Source organism: Bacillus rossius, chromosome 11, assembly GCF_032445375.1.
Source record: "Bacillus rossius redtenbacheri isolate Brsri chromosome 11, Brsri_v3, whole genome shotgun sequence".
Classification (NCBI taxonomy): Eukaryota; Metazoa; Arthropoda; class Insecta; order Phasmatodea; family Bacillidae; genus Bacillus; species Bacillus rossius.
In genome coordinates this window covers 49,102,888-49,122,017 of record NC_086338.1, presented here as the reverse complement: position 1 = coordinate 49,122,017, position 19,130 = coordinate 49,102,888, and the positions used below count along the sequence as shown (strand labels likewise).

At 43.7% G+C, this 19,130-nt stretch overlaps 1 protein-coding gene across 1 annotated transcript in view; it reads left to right on the top strand.

Annotated features, from left to right (window-relative positions):
* LOC134536938 (patched domain-containing protein 3-like) overlaps positions 1–19,130 on the top strand; it is a 137,912-nt gene that overhangs the window by 86,088 nt on the left and 32,694 nt on the right. The window contains exons 2-4 of the mRNA XM_063377043.1: positions 2,730–3,026; positions 10,942–11,171; positions 12,388–12,569. Coding sequence (XP_063233113.1) covers positions 2,744–3,026; positions 10,942–11,171; positions 12,388–12,569 — 695 coding nt within the window. The 5' untranslated portion in view covers positions 2,730–2,743. The remainder of the gene's footprint in view (positions 1–2,729; positions 3,027–10,941; positions 11,172–12,387; positions 12,570–19,130) is intronic.

The window sequence follows — 19,130 nt, the reverse complement described above, 5'->3', positions numbered from 1 at the left end:
TGTCCCGACGTAGCGGGGAGTCGCCGACCTTGGCGGGTGGACGAGTAGAGGAGGAGGGGGTGGGTGGGGGGTGGTCGCGGAGGTGACTGGACTCGCACCTGCTGCTGGTTGGCTGGAGGGAGTGGTGAGGGGAAGGGGGGGGGGGCACAGACGTCACAGATCTCTGGTCCAGTTCTGCGAACCCTTCGACGGACATCAACTCGAGGCCGCCTCGTCCACCGCGGGACCTCTCGGTCTAGGCGAGACCACAGCTCGCTCGTCTGCGCGCTGCGAACGCAAACTGGGAACCACACATAACTTAGAAACAACACAACTTAGAACAGTCATAACTTAGAAATACGTAACTTAGAAACGTCGTAACGTAGAAAGTCATAACTTATAACTGTCAGAACTTAGAAACTCACAACTTTAGAAACACGCGACGCAGAACCATACAACTTAGAAACGTCGTAACTTAGAAAGTCACAACTTAGAAACACACAACTGACAACAGGCATAACTTAGAAGATTCTATCTATCTTGCGTGTTTCTAAGTTATGTGTTTCTAAGCTGTGACAGCACCCCGAACTGGAAACTCATCCTGCCCGTGTTGCACGCTAGCCTCTTCTACTTCCTTTCTTTTTCATGATGTGCCACCTGTTTCTTTCTCCATAACCACCTTATATTTATAAAATGAGTCCCTAATTATATATTACAAAAGTTATGAGTGATGGGGCCAATTCCTAATTTCCTCGAATCCGTAACTCGAATTCTAATCCCAAAGAGCATCTCAAGTGTACCCTTCGAATCCGAATCTAGGTATCAAGGATCAAAAATATCTAAAATAATCTACAAGAAATAAACATTTTAAACTATGGTGTTGAAACATTCAATTCATACCATTTTTTGTTTTACTAACAATTTTTTTAAAAACCAATACACATTGTAATCTTAATCGCATAATTACACGTTAAATTTCAATATCTTGAGGAATGGTAACATAGTAGGTAGGAAGAAAAAAAAAGACATAGTAAACTTCAGAGGTTATCGGTGTTGAATTTTTTTTATTTTACTTTATTTCCTCTAATATTTTTCTTAGAATATTTTTTCTCGATTATTGAATCCTTCGAATACTAATGTTTTTATTTTATTTGAGGATTTGATAATCCCATCCCTAAAAATTATGTTTTTATTATATATATTACGGAGTACTGAGGCTCGAATTCCGGTCTGTCCTTCCAGATTTTGTTTTTTCATATGGTTTTCCGAAAACATTCCTGAGTCCTGGAAAACGGTGAGATGGTTTCTTACCGTAGGCCATAAACAAATACGTACTTCACCATCATGATGTTTGATTTGTGTCGTGACTGATTTGTCTTTAATTACCTCGATGTTGAGAGCAATCAAATAAAATCTGTATTCTCCATTTATGTTTAATGTATGTATTATAAAAAAATATTTGAATATTTTTGATTTGGTTTGGTTAACTTACCCTTAGTTTGGACACCTCGACCTTTGTTTTGACACTTCGATCTTTGTTTGAACACTTCAACATTTTTTATGAACACTTTGACGTTTGATTTGGCACTTATACCTTTGATTCGGCAATCAGACCTTTTTTTGAACACTTTTGAACTTTTTTTGAATACTTAGAATGTAGATACTTATAAATAAGTTTTGACATTTCGATTTCATTTTGAACACTTCGATCTTGACTTGGAAACTTGGATGTTAGTTTTAACATTTCGATCTTTGTTTGGACAGTTCGGCGTTGTATTGAACACCTTGGTCTAAGTTTGCACCCTCGGATTATATTTTAGACACATTGTTTATAGTTTCAACACAATGCCTGAAATGAATACTGTACATTGGCTAATGTACATGTGACATGTGGATTACAGACTGACACTTCCTCCAGCACATATGTACGAGTGCATGACGAGAAGGGTGCGTTTGCGTGCCCACAATAGGGGAGGGAAGGTGTTGTTGTCCAAAAGAAACCAAATACAAAACTTAGAAACGCGTAAATTATAAGCACACAAGATATAATTTTCAAATTTATGTTGTTTTTTTTATGTGGTGATAGTTCTAAGTTGTGTGTTTCTATGTTTTGAAGGTTATGACTTACGATCGTCTAAGTTATTACAGTTGTAAGGTTTGTCGTTCAGCATTGTATTTGTTATTATAGTTCTTAGTTGTGTTTAAAAGATTATAGTTCTAAATTCAAATTTTCAAAGGTGTGTGTTTTTGTTTAGTGTATCTAAGTAACTTGTTTCTAAGTTAATAGTCTTTGAATTACTTGCTTCTAAATTAATAATATTTCAATTACTCGTTTCTAAGATATAAAAATTAATTTATAGACTATTAAGTTCCTAATCTATAAATTACTTCTTTCTAAATTGCTGGTTTCTGAGTTACTTGTTTCTAGTAACCTAGTTCTTGGTTCCTGGTTTGTGAGTTACGTGTGTCCAAGCTACTGGTTTCTAAGTAACTTGTTTCTAAGTTAATAGTCTTTGAATTACTTGCTTCTAAGTTAATAATATCTAGATTACTCGTTTCTAAGATATAAAAAGTAATTTAGAGACTATTAAGTTCCTAATCTAGAAATTACTTCTTTATTTGTTTCTAGTAACCTAGTTCTAGGTTTCTGAGTTACTTGTGGCCAAAGTTACTGGTTCCTAAGTGACTGGTTGTTGCTAAGTGACTGGTTGTTGCTAAGTGGGTAAGCGAGGGTTGTCGACGTGCCGCAGGTCGCAGCGGCGCGATGGGCGGCTGCAGCGGCCTCACGTGGGTGGACAGCCGCCTGAACCGCGCCTTCTACCAGCTGGGGCTGGTGGTGGGCCGCCACCCGGGCTACTTCCTCGTGGTGCCCGTGCTCGTGTCCTTGCTGTGCGTGACGGGCTACCAGCGCGTGCGCTACGAGATCGACCCCGAGTACCTGTTCAGCCCCGTGTGGGGCGAGGGCAAGTCGGAGCGCGCCGTGGTCGAGCAGTTCTTCAAGCCCAACTACACGAGCCGCTTCAACGTGGGCCGCATCACGCGCCCAGGTCAGCAGCCCCCCCGTCCTCCCTCTTCTCTTCCCCGCTTCCGATGAAGGCCGGTCCACACGCAGGGGCGCAACAACAGCCCCCCCCCCCTTCTGAAACCTTGAAGTGGGGGCAAACGGGGGGCAAAGAAAGTGCTGTGTAATCAATTTCTTAGATAATAAAACTGCTTAAATAGCACCATTTTCCACCTTGAAATACAAATTTTCCCGGGGGGGGGGGACCCCCGGACCACCCCCAGCTTCAATAGGGGGGATCGATGATTCTTTATAAAAAGGTATATTGCCTCCCCCCCCTTTTGGAAATTTAGTTGTTGCGCCCCTGTCCACACGCAACGTTGTCAGCCAACGATTTACCTGCGCAGGTCACGTCGTCGTAGAACAAGACGTAGCGCGTAGACAGGAAAAGTTGCGCAGTTTTTTGTGAACGGAACACGGAGAAGAAAAAAACTGTGGCCAAGAGCATTTATTTATGTCCGCGCAGTTTCAGTCGACCTGCACGGACTTGTCGTAGCGTGTGGACACTTCCTCCGTCTCCTCCGTACACGGGGCTCAGTTCTCCCTCGGTATTTGTGCCGGAACAGTGTGTAAGGTGTTCAGCGATGACCGATTTGCGACGGTGTTCACGTGAATTTCTAACAGAGTTCCTTTGGTCTGAACAAGTCCTTTCCGTGTTTTGTGGTGGATCAAATCAAAATAATATAGCGATAGGGACAAAAAAAAATTCAAGTGTATGAAAGCGCTTGTGCAAAAATACAAAAAGGTTGACATCGCGGCTAACAGAGATGAAATATTAAAAAAAAAGAAAAAAAAACTTTAATTCTTTGAGGTCGGTATACCGGAAAGAATTGGCCAAAGTAAGGAATTCTCGCAACTGATAGGATAAATCTTGGCTGCAGACTGTGTTGTGTTAACACGGCTAAACTGCAACCTTTTGTTTGCACAGTTTTGCCTCCGCAGTCAAAACTGTGTACAAAACGTTGCGTGTGGACCGGCATTAACCAATCATGCATCTGGTTATGCGGCACACATAAGAAAACTTGAATGTTTAACAAAATTACGATGATGAGGTAAAAATATCGATGTTAAGCGCCTCAAAGCCAGAAGTTTTACGTTCTTCCTTCACGTGTTACACATTTGTGGAATAACCGTTCGTTTGAAGTCTTCGTTTTAAAACATTTTTTTCAAAATTTTATTAAATTATTCATAAATCAGTAATAAACAGGTTTTACCAAAACCACAGACACCTAAGGTTTTTTTTTTCCTTCAGGATTTTGCGATAACCTTATTTTTATTGTTTCGATGAATGACGTACTAAAAATATGTCTTCAATCGAACGGTTAAACCATAACTGTATACAACATGATTTCATGATTTCAATACATGCAACGATTGACGTATAAAATTTGGCTTTGAAAATCATTTTTAAAAAAACTATCAATGTGGTTATATTCTGAATTTATTCAAGATAATGTGTAAAAACACGAAATATTATAAGCTAAATAAGAGGGACACTATACCCCCTTAACCTTGAGACCTTGGGAGGAAAATCTGTAGGAATCCCAAGTTTAATATTTACGAATTTTCAATCGTAAGCGGATAGGGGCTTTTTAATTTTGAAAAAAAAAAAAAAGGGGGGGGAGGTTGCTGAATACTACGCCCATGTCTCGAGGTATATGTGTATATGTCTGCACAACCAAGGCAAGTATAACGTTTTTTAGAACAATTTCCCACATAGTTCACGTGGCAGTGTTTATTTGTAACTGAAGAATAATCTAATGGGTACACGAATGTTAAACTTTTCGCAGGGCTTCCTATAATTGTGAAGGTATGTACACACACCAGGATATCTGAAAGCCTAGTTGTGGCTGAATTTATATTTTGAACAAGGACAACGAACATTGTTTCAGGTTTAGTATTTTCTGCATAACGGCCATGGAACTTCTAGGTGGTTTCATAGTTCGCCAAGATTTCCGATATACTGCACTGTAAGAATGGTAAAGACCTCTACCATGTTCGTACGGTCTCTTTTCCTAGTTCAAGATGTAACCTATAATATTTATAAATGTTTGTATAAATTTAATAAGTGATTATTTTATGTTTTTTTTCCAAACTAATATGGAAACACAGTTATTTAAACTCTAGAATGATCTAAGATAATGCAAACATGAGATAAACCGTTTTAAAATAAACTTGTTTAAGTTTTTTTAGTTTAAGTTTTTTTGTCATAAAACTTTATCGTTTACAAACGAATATAAATATTTGCTTCTCCCAATATCATGGACACCTGAGCTTTTCAGGGTTTTGTAAAAATATTTTTTTATTGATTAATGAATGATGAACTAAATATAAGGAAATTTATAGCTTCCGCACACCTTGAAACCAATATATTTTTTTTTGTACCAGAAACACGAGGTTGTATTTTCCAAGGTCACGCACGCACTCTCGGAGTGCAGCAAGGATACTAAACTACTGGAGGGGCCTTGGACGGAAAATGCGGTGAAGCGGACGCGACTAGAGCACGGAGGAAAGATCCGAATCACCGCGAATCATTTATCATTCAGGGTTGCCAATCCGCGAGAGATCGAGGTAACTCAATGCTTCGCTTCGAAGGATAATGTGTCCGGAAGTACCCATGTAGCGTTGTTACTTCCCCTGAAACAGGGTATCCCACATCAGGAGGGGGCAAAAAACAGTGTGTTTTTGTCTCGTTTCAACTGTTGTGCTGAATTTTTTTGGGTTCAAAATTTTTGTGCTGTCATTATTTGTGGGGATTTTTTCGTTCTATTAGTCCATTTTCTTTGTTTTTCGTTGTTTGTTGGCCATATTCCTGTTATGGAATATTATGTGGTGTTTATATCCTGTTGACAACAGCAATTTTTTGCTTAATTTGTGTTTTTGTCTTTTTTTTTTTTGTAGTTTTCTTCTACAGACATACATGTGCTTTAGCAATGGCGTATGTCCAAAAGCTTACATCAAGTCATGCACTCCCATTGCACAAATCTTTCAAAGATAATAGTGTAAAAACTGGTTTCACAATTTAAAAAAAAAAGAGTTCATAGTACAAGACTGCACACGATCTATGCGACATCGGTTCATAATTGAAATCTTACTTTCAATTTCAAACATTGAAATTTCGCGATGTATCCTACATATGTTGGTAGCGTTAGTAAATAACTGCATTAAGAGCCCTGTGCAGACTTGGAAGCAACTCCGAAAGCTGTTTCAACGCGTATACTTTCGCGGGGAGAGTTGGTGATTTGGAGACGTGGATTGGTTATCCGACCGTCTTTCGATGGGCATCCACTCACCGAAAGGCTTTTTTTTTAATAGAAACTGCTTGGCAGAGAGACGTCTTTCTATGGCTGGTTGACTGATGCACGAGGAAGGCCAACCAATTGAGAAAGTGAATGTGGTCATGCTTGTTCGGTGGAAAGTCGTCGAGAAAATTCCCGTTTTCAGTACATAAGGTTTCACTAAAAAAGTTTCCGTATGTGCAGATGAACTGTACAAAAAATAACACTTCAAGCATGGAAGGATCGTAATGTGAATTTCTGTAAATTTTGTTGTTTTGAAATCAAATTGGCAGGGATAAAAATCATTTCACCCCTAAGATTCGCATGGGCAACTTGTGTTGTGTAGCGATGGAAGTAGAATTTGTAAATTCACGATTTATATTTTTGGTACGTTGGCGACCACTGTTCGAAAAACGCACTGACTAGCTATTCCAGATATGAAAAAAAAAAAAAAAAGTCCTTTGAAAGTTTTAGCAAAATTTTTGTACTATTTTTAAGTTTCACTCTAGCCTATGGCGCAGTGTCCTAGATGGTATTGTACTTGCTTGCTGTCCATACACTCGGGTTTCGTTCTCGCTGATGGTCACGGTTTAACAATTTTTTTTTATTTTTAAATATATTAGTAAAGAGAAGTTTTATTGAAAAAAAGTGGCCGTCAGCAAGAACCGAAACCCGACCGTCTGGGTGGCAACTCGATTCAATTCAAGAGATTTATTTACGTATAAAGTACACTTGGTACTTTACATAATTGACACTCCAGAACACCGTGCTCTTTTGCCAAAAATTTACATTTGTTAATTTATAGTTTAATGAAATGGAGGGAAAACAGTAACAATTTTAATTCATAAAACTAAAATTTAAAAAAAAAATTGCAATGTTCTGGGAGCATGTTAGCTCATTGTCTTTTTCAGCGCTGTATTATATACAACATTAACACATTCACACTTACACGGTTTCATTTAATAGTGTCACACTTGCACTCGACTTTAAATTATTGACACTACAGACAAACTATTTATATTATGTTATTATTTTTGGTACAACAATGAACTATTTACAATATTAAATATTATTCAGTAGTAACATTAACGGCACTTATGGTCGGCATTGGCGTCGGTAACTGCCCGGGACAGCCCTCTACCTGAAGATTAAGGGCGCCATGGGACTGATCCCTTACTGGAAGAAATGTATTCCCTGCTGAGCAGGGGCGCAACAACTAAATTTCCAAGGAGGGGGGGGAGGGGCAATATACCTTTTTATAAAGAATCATCGATCCCCCCTATTGAAGCGGGGGGGGGGGTCTCCCCCGGGAAAATTTGTATTTCAAGGTGGAAAATGGGGCTATTTAAGCAGTTTTATTATCTAAAAATTGATTACACAACACTTTCTTTGCCCCCGTTTGCCCCCACTTCAAGATTTCAGAAGGGGGGGGCAACATAGCCTTGCCCCCCCCCCTGTTGCGCCCCTGCTGCTGAGGTCTCCTCTTACGGCCCTGGATGGGTGTTGGAGATGGACTCGTGGTGGCAGTGGTAGCTCCCAAGCTAGCACACTCTGAGGAGTCCCTGCTCTGATGACGAGTGAAGTGTTGAGCTACTAGCCTGCTGAGCCAGTAGAGGTGGATGTCCTCGGCTGGATCACGAGCAACTGGGTGACCGAGGGGGTACCAGGGATGTGATAGGCATGGGTCCGTGTCGGTACTGCCTGGTACCCCCGGTGGGGGCAAGACCGTCGATGACCTGGCGTTACACGACGGGCCAGCAGTTGGGATGGATCTCCTCGATCTCTCGACGTAGCTCTTCAGTTGTCAGAACCTCGTGCCGCGTTTGGAAACGGCGTGTCTATTTCCCGGTCATCGGATACCCATGCCCATTCTAAAATTTTCACCCTCGACGAGCATAAAGAAAATATACTTTGGAAAAAAAAAATGTGTGCGCTTGGGTGAAGTTCTTGTTTATTTAGGTACAAATAGAGATAAATTACGTAAATTTTCAATCAAACTATTCACATAAATGTATGTTACTTATAAGTTGGTTGTATAGATCAATAACTGTTTTCCCTAACGAATAAATAAATTGTAGATACTTCAAATAAAATTAAAAAAAAAAACTCGGTAGCCGTTACGAAAACTGAGGAGTAGACAAACAAAAGTAGCGTTACGATAATACCGTAGCATAACTTCTGCGTCATTTATACTTCTACCCTGCCGTCTCCCATATTCCGGCCGTTACAACTAGCATACAGCATGCTACGCTACGTTCCTCCCCTACCCCCTCCTTTTATTCCATCCCGTCTTCCCATTTGATAGTGGCGTCGCCGCTGGCGCATTCTCCTCTGCCGATTCCCCCACCATGTGCCTAACTATTCCCCACTTTCGAAACGCTCGAAAATTGTAGCCCCCTCAGCAAAGAAATCTCACTTAAAAAAAATTGGTTGTCTGTAAATTCGGTTTACGGACGATAGTTTAACGTGAAAACGTCATAGCAAAACATTGATGAAATGATTGCATACTTTAATGAATAACATTGAATCATCACTATTTCGTATGGATACAAAGAAGGAGTGAAATAAAATCTACAATTTAATTGATAAATTTACTTTTATTTGCACTCATTAATTCAAATATGTTTATTACTTTAACGAAGAGATTATTTTAACTATAAATTTTATACATGTTTGCTATTTAACTTCTTCCAATCTGTGTTATTCTGATAAGGATAGGACGATCATAGGAAAAGTAGGAAACGAATGGGAGTGTTTCAAGTTTAATGTGCCTCGAGAAAGTCAAATCGATGGTTGTTCCAATCGAGTGGAAGAGAGATAGATACGGCGCAAGCGTAAAATGAGCGTAACGGGACTATGTGCGTAACGGGACTATGTGCATTACGGGACACTTTTTCGTGCGTGTAGCCGGCGTTCATCGCTTTATTAGACGTTGTCATGTCAATAAATCCAAAGATTCACAGACGTGGATGATCGGAGGGCGTGACCCGGGGTCGGTGAATGCAAAGTGGGTTTCACTTCCTGGGAGGCGGGCCGCCGCGCCGCGGAGACGACTCACCGGGTGAGGAAGTGGAGTCGACTTTCGAGCTGTTCCGAACTTGCGTAACATCCTGTCGCTCAGCGGGCGCGAGCACACCGCAGACCATGGAGGTATTAGTCCAGGGGTGGGTGTCTGTACTACAGTTGAAGCCACCTGGTTAGCAACTGAACAGCGAAACAAATCGTAGCTGTATAAACAGTAGTGTGCTATATATATAATTTAAAAAAAAAAACCTGTTAAATAGCATGAAAAGAACTCTCTAGGGAAAAATCGTAAATATGCCATCATAAAGTTGAGGTTAATAAACAAACAAAATACCAAAAAAATCTACAAGAAATCAGCGTTTAACTTCATTTTAAGCAAACATTTCAGTTTTATGTTCTTATTTTGATTTCAAGAATTAACATGGCAAAGAATGTTGTACACACAAACCCTCTTTCTTCTTAGGTCCATGCTAAAAAAAAATAACTTTGTGGCACTAGTTGTGACTACAGTAATATATATTTTTTATATAAATTGTTAATTTACATATTTTTGACAACTATGATTATCTTCTTTTAGAAATTCTGGATCACTAAAGTTTTATTTCCCCCATATATTGGTATAATGATTTTAAAAAAATGTGAGCGAGTCGTGCAGCACTCGCCAGTGATGTGTAACATCTAACCTCGGTAACGAGCAAATTTATGTGTTCTCATGTAGCAAATACTCTTTAACACGAAATTTAACGTGGAATTATGTAAAATAATGCCGAGCGTGATAAATATGTACGCAAATTGCGTTTTCAACTATAATTTCTGGACGCGAAACACATGTAGTTTCCGCACCCGCCGCTAGGATTTGCTACTAGAGAAGCTACGTCGACTATTAAATAATTTGGTTAGCAGATAGAAATTTTAAACTTTATAATGAAACGGTTCCCATAAAAACTAAAAAAACCAAACCCCGGCTTTTGACCTGATTTATAAAAGGAAATTTTATTACTAACTTCCCATCTTGTTAAAAGTTACCAAACAGTTATTAATATATTTCTTTGACTTTGTAAGCTTTGGTGCTATATGACTGAAACATTTTTTTCAGCGGCGCTGTGTTTTGTTAACATGCTGTCAGCGGCTCTGTGTGTCAGGTAGTTAGTGTCAGCGGCGCTGTATTTCATTAACATGCTGTCAGTGGCGCTGTGTGTCTGAAACATGCTGTCAGCGGTGCAGTGTGTCTGGAACATGCCGTCAGCGGCGCTGTGTGTCTGGAACAAGCTGTCAACGGCGCTGTGTTTCGTTAACATGCTGTCAGCGGCGCTGCGTGTCTGGAACATGCCGTCAGCGGCTCTGTGTGTCTGGAACAAGCTGTCAACGACGCTGTGTTTCGTTACCATGCTGTCAGCGGCGCTGTGTGTCTGGAACAAGCTGTCAGCGGCGCTGCGTGTCTGTAACATGCTGTCAGCGGCGCTGTGTGTCTGGAACAAGCTGTCAGCGGCGCTGCGTGTCTGGAACAAGCTGTCAGCGGCGCTGTGTGTCTGAAACATGCCGTCAGCGGCGCTGCGTGTCTGGAACATGCCGTCAGCGGGCGCTGTGTGTGCTGCGCAGGTCGGTTCGGGCGGGTGATCGTGATCCCGAAGCACGGCAGCGACATGCTGCGCAAGGAGATCTGGGCCGAGCTGCGGATGCTGGACCAGCTGATACAGAACGCGACGGCGACCTGGGACGGCGGTCCCGGGGGAGACCCGGAGACCTTCACCTACCGGGACGTGTGCGCGCGCTGGGTGGACCAGTGCTTCCAGAACGACATCCTGAACCTGCACCACGTCATCGAGGAGGTGGGTCGATCACGTGCCGGCACGTGGTTGAAGTCACTTCCCACCCAGTCGTCGCCTTATCGCGACACCCGGCCACACGTTGTAATTACATTTTCTATAACCGCTAATTCAATGAAATACATTTCAATTGCAAACATACGCCGTGTGGAATTTTTTTTCCTAACAAATTCACGAAGTACGCTGATTACAATTTATCAATTTTTTCGTTGGCTTACTGAATTTATTTACTTCGTACGTGAATCCACATTAATGTATAAGAAAAACATTCTAAAACGTTAAGACTAATGTGGGGAAAAAACACGATTATTTTTTTCCAAGTGTGTTTACATACCTTGTTTATACCGAAAAAAAATACTTGGATGTAAAAATATTGTGTTATTTCTACGAGGACCCAGTCGTTTGAAGAACTCTCTGTTTATTTGCCGTGTATTCTTCTTTGAAACGTCCGAATATTTCGTTCAGAGATTAGGCGTGTTCTAATTGGCACGAATTTTTTGAATAAAAGTAACACGCACCTTTTTCTTTATGGTGTATTTCAACAGTAATATTTTTTTATTAATGATTATTGACTGATCAATAATTATTGATATCCTGAGCAGTTATTTTGAAGTGAGTATTAATTTTGTTAATTCATATTTATTGAGAAATTTGTCTTCTCTCTCTCTCTCTCTCTCTCGTGTCACATTTTCCTGTACTTTTACTAAAAGATTCCTCGAAAAAACCACTTGCCAAGAAATAGTTTCAACACTACAACAAAAAATATTGTAACTTCAAACAACACATGGTTATGGTTATTTTAAAATATATGAAATACTTTTTTTTCGAGATAATGAGTACTTTTTTTTAACAAAAATTGGCGCATAATTTTTGTATCATAATTTATGTTTCATTCAAGCATAATTTTTTTTAAATCATGGGGAAAACATTTTGTTTTATTATGCTCATTAATGTGCGCAGTTCATAATGGAAAGCTATTCAGAAAAACGGTTCACAAAAAATATATAAGTGGAGGTACCAGGATAACATTTCAGAATCCAGAATTAATGGAAATACTATTTTTTAGTGATACAGTTGTGTTCATTAAATGGAAAATTTAAAGATATTTTTAATTTCGCATGAATATTTCTAGTCCATTAAAAAAATTGTACAGCGTAGGGCAGTCCGGTGTTAACGTGCGGAGTGTTCCCTGACACCCTGTGCTTGGTCGGTGGGGCAGGTGGAGAGCAAGGAGCTGAACCTCACGTTCCCCATCATGTTCAACCCGGTGACGTGGGACGCGCACACCTTCCCCGTCTTCTTCGGCGGCACCGTCGTCAGCGACGACTTCATCATCCTGGAGGTGCCGTCCGTGCAGCTCGTCTACTTCGTCACCGCCGACACCAAGCGCCAGGACGCCAGGTGCGTCCCTGCGACGAGACACACCCCTGCTTCTCCCCCTGTCGACCCCGGCACTCATAGCCGCGAGACCCTCCCCTTCCCTCCGGCTCATGGGTAGAGGGGACACGCCCTTGGAGAGGTCACGACGAGACCCATCCCTGCTTCTCCCCCTGTCGACCCCGGCGCTCCTAGCCACGAGACCCTCCCCTTCCCTCCGGCTCATGGGTAGAGGGGACACGCCCTTGGAGAGGTCACGACGAGACCCATCCCTGCTTCTCCCCCTGTCGACCCCGGCGCTCCTAGCCACGAGACCCTCCCCTTCCCTCCGGCTCATGGGTAGAGGGGACACGCCCTTGGAGAGGTCACGACGAGACCCATCCCTGCTTCTCCCCCTGTCGACCCCGGCGCTCCTAGCCACGAGACCCTCCCCTTCCCTCCGGCTCATGGGTAGAGGGGACACGCCCTTGGAGAGGTCACGACGAGACCCATCCCTGCTTCTCCCCCTGTCGACCCCGGCGCTCCTAGCCACGAGACCCTCCCCTTCCCTCCGGCTCATGGGTAGAGGGGACACGCCCTTGGAGAGGTCACGACGAGACCCATCCCTGCTTCTCCCCCTGTCGACCCCGGCGCTCCTAGCCACGAGACCCTCCCCTTCCCTCCGGCTCATGGGTAGAGGGGACACGCCCTTGGAGAGGTCACGACGTGACCCATCCCTGCTTCTCCCCCTGTCGACCCCGGCGCTCCTAGCCACGAGACCCTCCCCTTCCCTCCGGCTCATGGGTAGAGGGGACACGCCCTTGGAGAGGTCACGACGAGACCCATCCCTGCTTCTCCCCCTGTCGACCCCGGCGCTCCTAGCCACGAGACCCTCCCCTTCCCTCCGGCTCATGGGTAGAGGGGACACGCCCTTGGAGAGGTCACGACGTGACCCATCCCTGCTTCTCCCCCTGTCGACCCCGGCGCTCCTAGCCACGAGACCCTCCCCTTCCCTCCGGCTCATGGGTAGAGGGGACACGCCCTTGGAGAGGTCACGACGTGACCCATCCCTGCTTCTCCCCCTGTCGACCCCGGCGCTCCTAGCCACGAGACCCTCCCCTTCCCTCCGGCTCATGGGTAGAGGGGACACGCCCTTGGAGAGGTCACGACGTGACCCATCCCTGCTTCTCCCCCTGTCGACCCCGGCGCTCCTAGCCACGAGACCCTCCCCTTCCCTCCGGCTCATGGGTAGAGGGGACACGCCCTTGGAGAGGTCACGACGTGACCCATCCCTGCTTCTCCCCCTGTCGACCCCGGCGCTCCTAGCCACGAGACCCTCCCCTTCCCTCCGGCTCATGGGTAGAGGGGACACGCCCTTGGAGAGGTCACGACGTGACCCATCCCTGCTTCTCCCCCTGTCGACCCCGGCGCTCCTAGCCACGAGACCCTCCCCTTCCCTCCGGCTCATGGGTAGAGGGGACACGCCCTTGGAGAGGTCACGACGAGACCCACCCCTGCTTCTCCCCCTGTCGACCCCGGCGCTCCTAGCCACGAGACCCTCCCCTTCCCTCCGGCTCATGGGTAGAGGGGACACGCCCTTGGAGAGGTCACGACGAGACCCATCCCTGCTTCTCCCCCTGTCGACCCCGGCGCTCCTAGCCACGAGACCCTCCCCTTCCCTCCGGCTCATGGGTAGAGGGGACACGCCCTTGGAGAGGTCACGACGAGACCCATCCCTGCTTCTCCCCCTGTCGACCCCGGCGCTCAGGTCGTTACCACAACGCCGAAATACCACAACGCCGAACATACAATAACACCGAAATGCCAAATTGACCGCAACGCCGACAGCTAGAATACTGCTGTGTACCACAACGCCGAAATACAGTAACGCCGAAAAAATGTTGCTGCGGGGAGAGGGTGCCACAGGAGCAAAATGAAAAACAACTGAATGAATTTGTGTGCTGACCTTACCTAACCTAACCTTTGTGGCAGTCCTGCAATGACATTTTTCGGGGTTAATGTATTTCGCCGTCGTGGTACACAGCAGTTTTCTAGCTGTCGGCGTTGTGTTCAATTTGGCATTTCGGCGTTATTGTACGTTCGGCGTTGTGGTGCGTCCCCCCGGCGCTCCTGGGCGTGAGACCCTCCCCTGCACCCCTCCGCCCCCACCCCTAGGACCTTATCAGTGCCGCTGGCGCCTACCTCACCCTGTGGCTCGTCAGCGGGTCAGGTGGAGGACTGGCCGGGCCAGCACTGGAGCCGTCGGACAGTCCGCATCGCGAAGAAGTCGCCCGATGCCGTCGCGACAGTTCTGTGACTCACGTGCCGTGTCTGATTCTTTAAGCGTTGCTAAAAAAAAAATAATAATAATAATAGTTTTTCCTGTGAAAAAGTAATTTGGCGTTTAGCATTGAATCATTAATTTTTTTGGACAGACACCATTATCTCAGAATGGTCAACAAAACAGTAAAATTAAAAAAAAACTTATCACGCAACAGTGGTCGCCACTTACCCTGCACTTCAGTCTAGGCGTGATACCGACTATGGTGCGCTCCGCGGTATGCAGAAGGTGTCGTCGCAGCAATATGGTCAGGGGGACGTGATGGGTTGGGGGAGTGGTTGTGTTGGTAAGGGGAGGGGGGGAAGCAGCCACGTCGCGTCGTTGGCCAATGCTCCAGAGATGTTGGCCGCCGAACAAACGCAGAAGTGGGTCGAGAGTTCATCGTCTCCTCGCAGGTATGTCGGCTGCCCGGCGCGCCGACCATCGCAAACAGGTTCGCCAACCGTCATGTTCTTGCACGTTTATTTTTATTAAATTCGTAATACAAACCACACTTTTTTTTCTACTAAAAATAATTTGGTGTTCATGAACATAATGGTAAATATTTTTTTTGTGTCGCTCGTAGCTTGTACTGAAAGCATGAAATCATGTGGTGTACAGTTATTGATTAAACGTTCGTATGTGACCTTCGTCTTCAAACACTTTATTTTTAATTTATCATTCATCAAATCAGTAAAGATTAATTTTTTTTCCAACATCCTGTGACACCTCTTTTTTAAATTGATTTGTGGATGATATTGCTTGAAATAAAGAGTATCGCAAAACATGTAAGATTTCCAATGAATTCTATTAGCAATAGACGTGTAACTTTCATCCTATTAGGGTAAACTCTGTGACCGTATGTAAGGTCACGAGATGTTTCACATGCTTTTGTTTTCACCACACCGATACTAATTATACTATTTATCATATCCTTAACTGTTGTGGTGTAGAACGTAAAAAACAAAAGTTGTCCCGTTACCTCCTTACACACAATCGCGTGAGCAGCGTTGAGCAGGACAGGACCCCGGTAATTCGGCCCCCTCCCCCCCCCCCCCTCCACCAGACGTCTTAGTTAGTGGCTTAGAAGTGATGAATGGGCTGAGCATGAGTGGGTCAAAACTGTATGCTTCTGGGCCAGGTTCGTCCTGACAGTTTTAAGAGAAACTATAAGCTAGGTTTATCCGACTACCAGGATGGACTTCAAGTCCCTAACCAGCAGATTTTGAATTGCATTTAATTTTTTTTATTAGTTTAATTCCTATTTGCTCCGCATTCACCTCATTAATTATCTCTCAATGTTGCTGTCTCAAAGGGGAGACAATTGTCCCGGAAGACACTAAAATGTGTCCAACAGGTTTTTCAGGGTGTGAAAAAAAATTTAAAAATTAAAAATTATAATTTTACCTTCGTTGGGCAGAATTTCACACATTAGCAGATTTTCAGAGACCGAAAAACAGTAACTGTTAAAGTTATAGTAATTCCGGGGAAAAAAAAAAATTCAATGACTTCAGAATTAACTTAAGGCACTCCGGTAAATTAAATGCTATGATTCAGTGAAGCTAGAGATTGAACTTTAATAGAAATAAAATTATTGTATTGCTCTGTAAAATTGTTGAAACCAAGATGGCGTCTTTTCGGTTTCCAAGAAGATCTTCAGGGGAAAAAAAGCTGCCATGAATCCTGCTGTCGACAGTGGTTATGAAGGCGGATGTTATGGGCTGCACGAGGCGGGCGATGCTAATTTCTCTTCGGATACGTAAACAAGAACGGAAGACCCCAAGAGGGGTCGGCGGGCGCGGACTTCCTAGAAGAGCTGGTTGACTTTCACACTCCCCGGGTACAGGCGCGGCGCGAAGGCGCTTTCTCCTCCACCGCGCCTGGGTCCTTGTTGCGAGGGGGGGGGGGGGGGTGTCGTGGAGGATTATGGAACGAGTCACATAACGCCCTCGACAGCACGGCTCGACACCACCAAGGGATGACTTCTCCTTGTTCCGAACTCCCGCGACAAACACGCCACGACATCGGGTCGGCCTACACATCAGGGTGTCCACAAGGAAAAAAATATTTCGTACCAAATTAGGAGAGAAAAAAGTACTAGATTTGAAAAAAAAGTACTATATTTAAAAAAAAGTACTAAATTATTATTTGTTATGTTTTTAACAATTTAGGAAGTTATTATGACATTGCAATGTTCGAACTAAAATATCACACACATACATCCCATAGTTTTTAAAAATAATTACGCTTAAAAATAAAACATATTGGAGTTACTGTAATATTATTATATTAAAGAAAAAAGTACTATATCTGAGCGTAAATGTACTAGACCACTAAAAAAATTATAAAAAGTATTAGATCTAGTACGAAAGTATGTACTAACTGTGTACACCCTGCCTACACTCTTAAAAACGTCCACCTTAAATTTACGAAGTACCCCGGTTCCGCGGTATTTTAATATTATCATTGTTTTTTTGAACATGGGCAATTTACAACTTGCCGAAAGAAAACAATGCAATTTGTCCATGAAAATACTATGAGCGTTGCAGCGCCTAGTGGAACTATAGAAACAAACGTACGCCACGTCAAGTTCTAGTACATCTAAATTTATCTCTCTATCCAGGGATCTTCATAAATTTATCGATATCACTTAATTTGAACATGAACCCACTAAATTTCTCAAAAAAAACCATTCAAATACTGGTTACTGTATGCGATTTATAAATATATATATATTTTTTTCATTTTGTGAAAGTTCAAAAAGTCGGTAAGTTTTAACCGCGTGGGGTGTAAACATAAAATAATGATCTTGAACCGGACGTACACCCATTATGCCTTTTTTTTTTTTTTTCGAATCCACTTCGTCCTTCTCGTTGCCCCAGCCTTGAAGGCGTCACCCGGGGCAGTTGCCGTTCCGCAGTGACAGTTGCTTGTGGGTACTTTTTGCCGCTTGTCGACGAGGCCGAGTATCGCGTGTGGCGGCAACCCCCCCCCCCTTTCCCCCACACACACACAGACAGAGGACAGAGCGCGGATGTGCGAGGTGTCGCAAGGCCCGCAGCCGTCGCCGCTACACAGAGAAAAATATCTTCTGTACTTTTACACGTGAATAATTAAATTGTGGATACTTTTAAGTAAAATATAAAAGAGATGTGGTAGTGTCAATCGTTAGCCGTTGATAAAAACTGAGGGGTAGGCAAAAAAAACAAGCAGCGTTACGATAATTCCGTAACGTTTCCACCTCTCCCCTGCCGTCCTTCCCAATTCGACCGCTGGCGCATGCGTTGGAGTGGCGTCGCCTCTGACGCACTCTCCTGCTCTACCGGTTCCTCCACCACGTGCCTAAACTATTTCTCTCATGCAATCGGTATTTTCGTAACGCTCGAAAAATTGTAGCCCCCCCCCCCTCCCCCCCTCCACCCCCCAAATCAACAAAGAAGTTTCACTTAAAAAAATAACCACAACCATGTGTTTTACAAATTTACAACACTTTTCTTGTAGTATCACAAACAGTCAGGGAAACCTGTAAAAGTACAAAAATATTGTTTTCTTTGAAAACAAAAACCCACTATGATCCAGGTTCTACCCGGACCCAACGACTCTCTGACGTTGCTCGCAATATTCTGGATTGTATGTTACGTCCGGCTCGCTGCCTGCCAAACGGGTTGGAACTCCACGCTTATTTGAAGTCCCTTGGTGGCTCTGGGACGTACCACCACATAGTTGTTCCCCAGCTTGCTACCGCAGGGCGTGCTCCGAAAGCGCTCTGCCTGAGGACACACCCTGACAGGGACGTAGGAACGTTTTCATGAGTTTAGGGGGGGGGGGGGGGGGCGAAAATATGTATCACACTCACCTCAGTCCTAGAGAGTGGAGGGTCCGGGGGCCCTCCCCCAGAAAAATTTGGAATTTTATATGCAAAATTGTGCTATTTAATGAGTTTCCGAACCAAAATATTAAATATACCATTCCAAGAATTTGATGGACGTAGTTATGTATTAAATACTACTCTGACAGTAGTAGATGTAGCTAGTACCAATTTATAATAAAATGCCATCTAGGAATTTGCAATCATTTTACAGTATATTGACAATCATAAATATGAATTTTCTAATCTAAGTGATCACCAATGCAACGTTTGTAACTACTGGTTGAGAAATATACTACTACTAGGACCAAACATTTATTCTGGGGAAAGGAAGGGGGCGAAATGCTACTCTCGCCCCCCCCCCCTCCCCCCAATGCACAACAGCACGGGGGCGACTCGCCCCTGCTGCCCCCCCCCC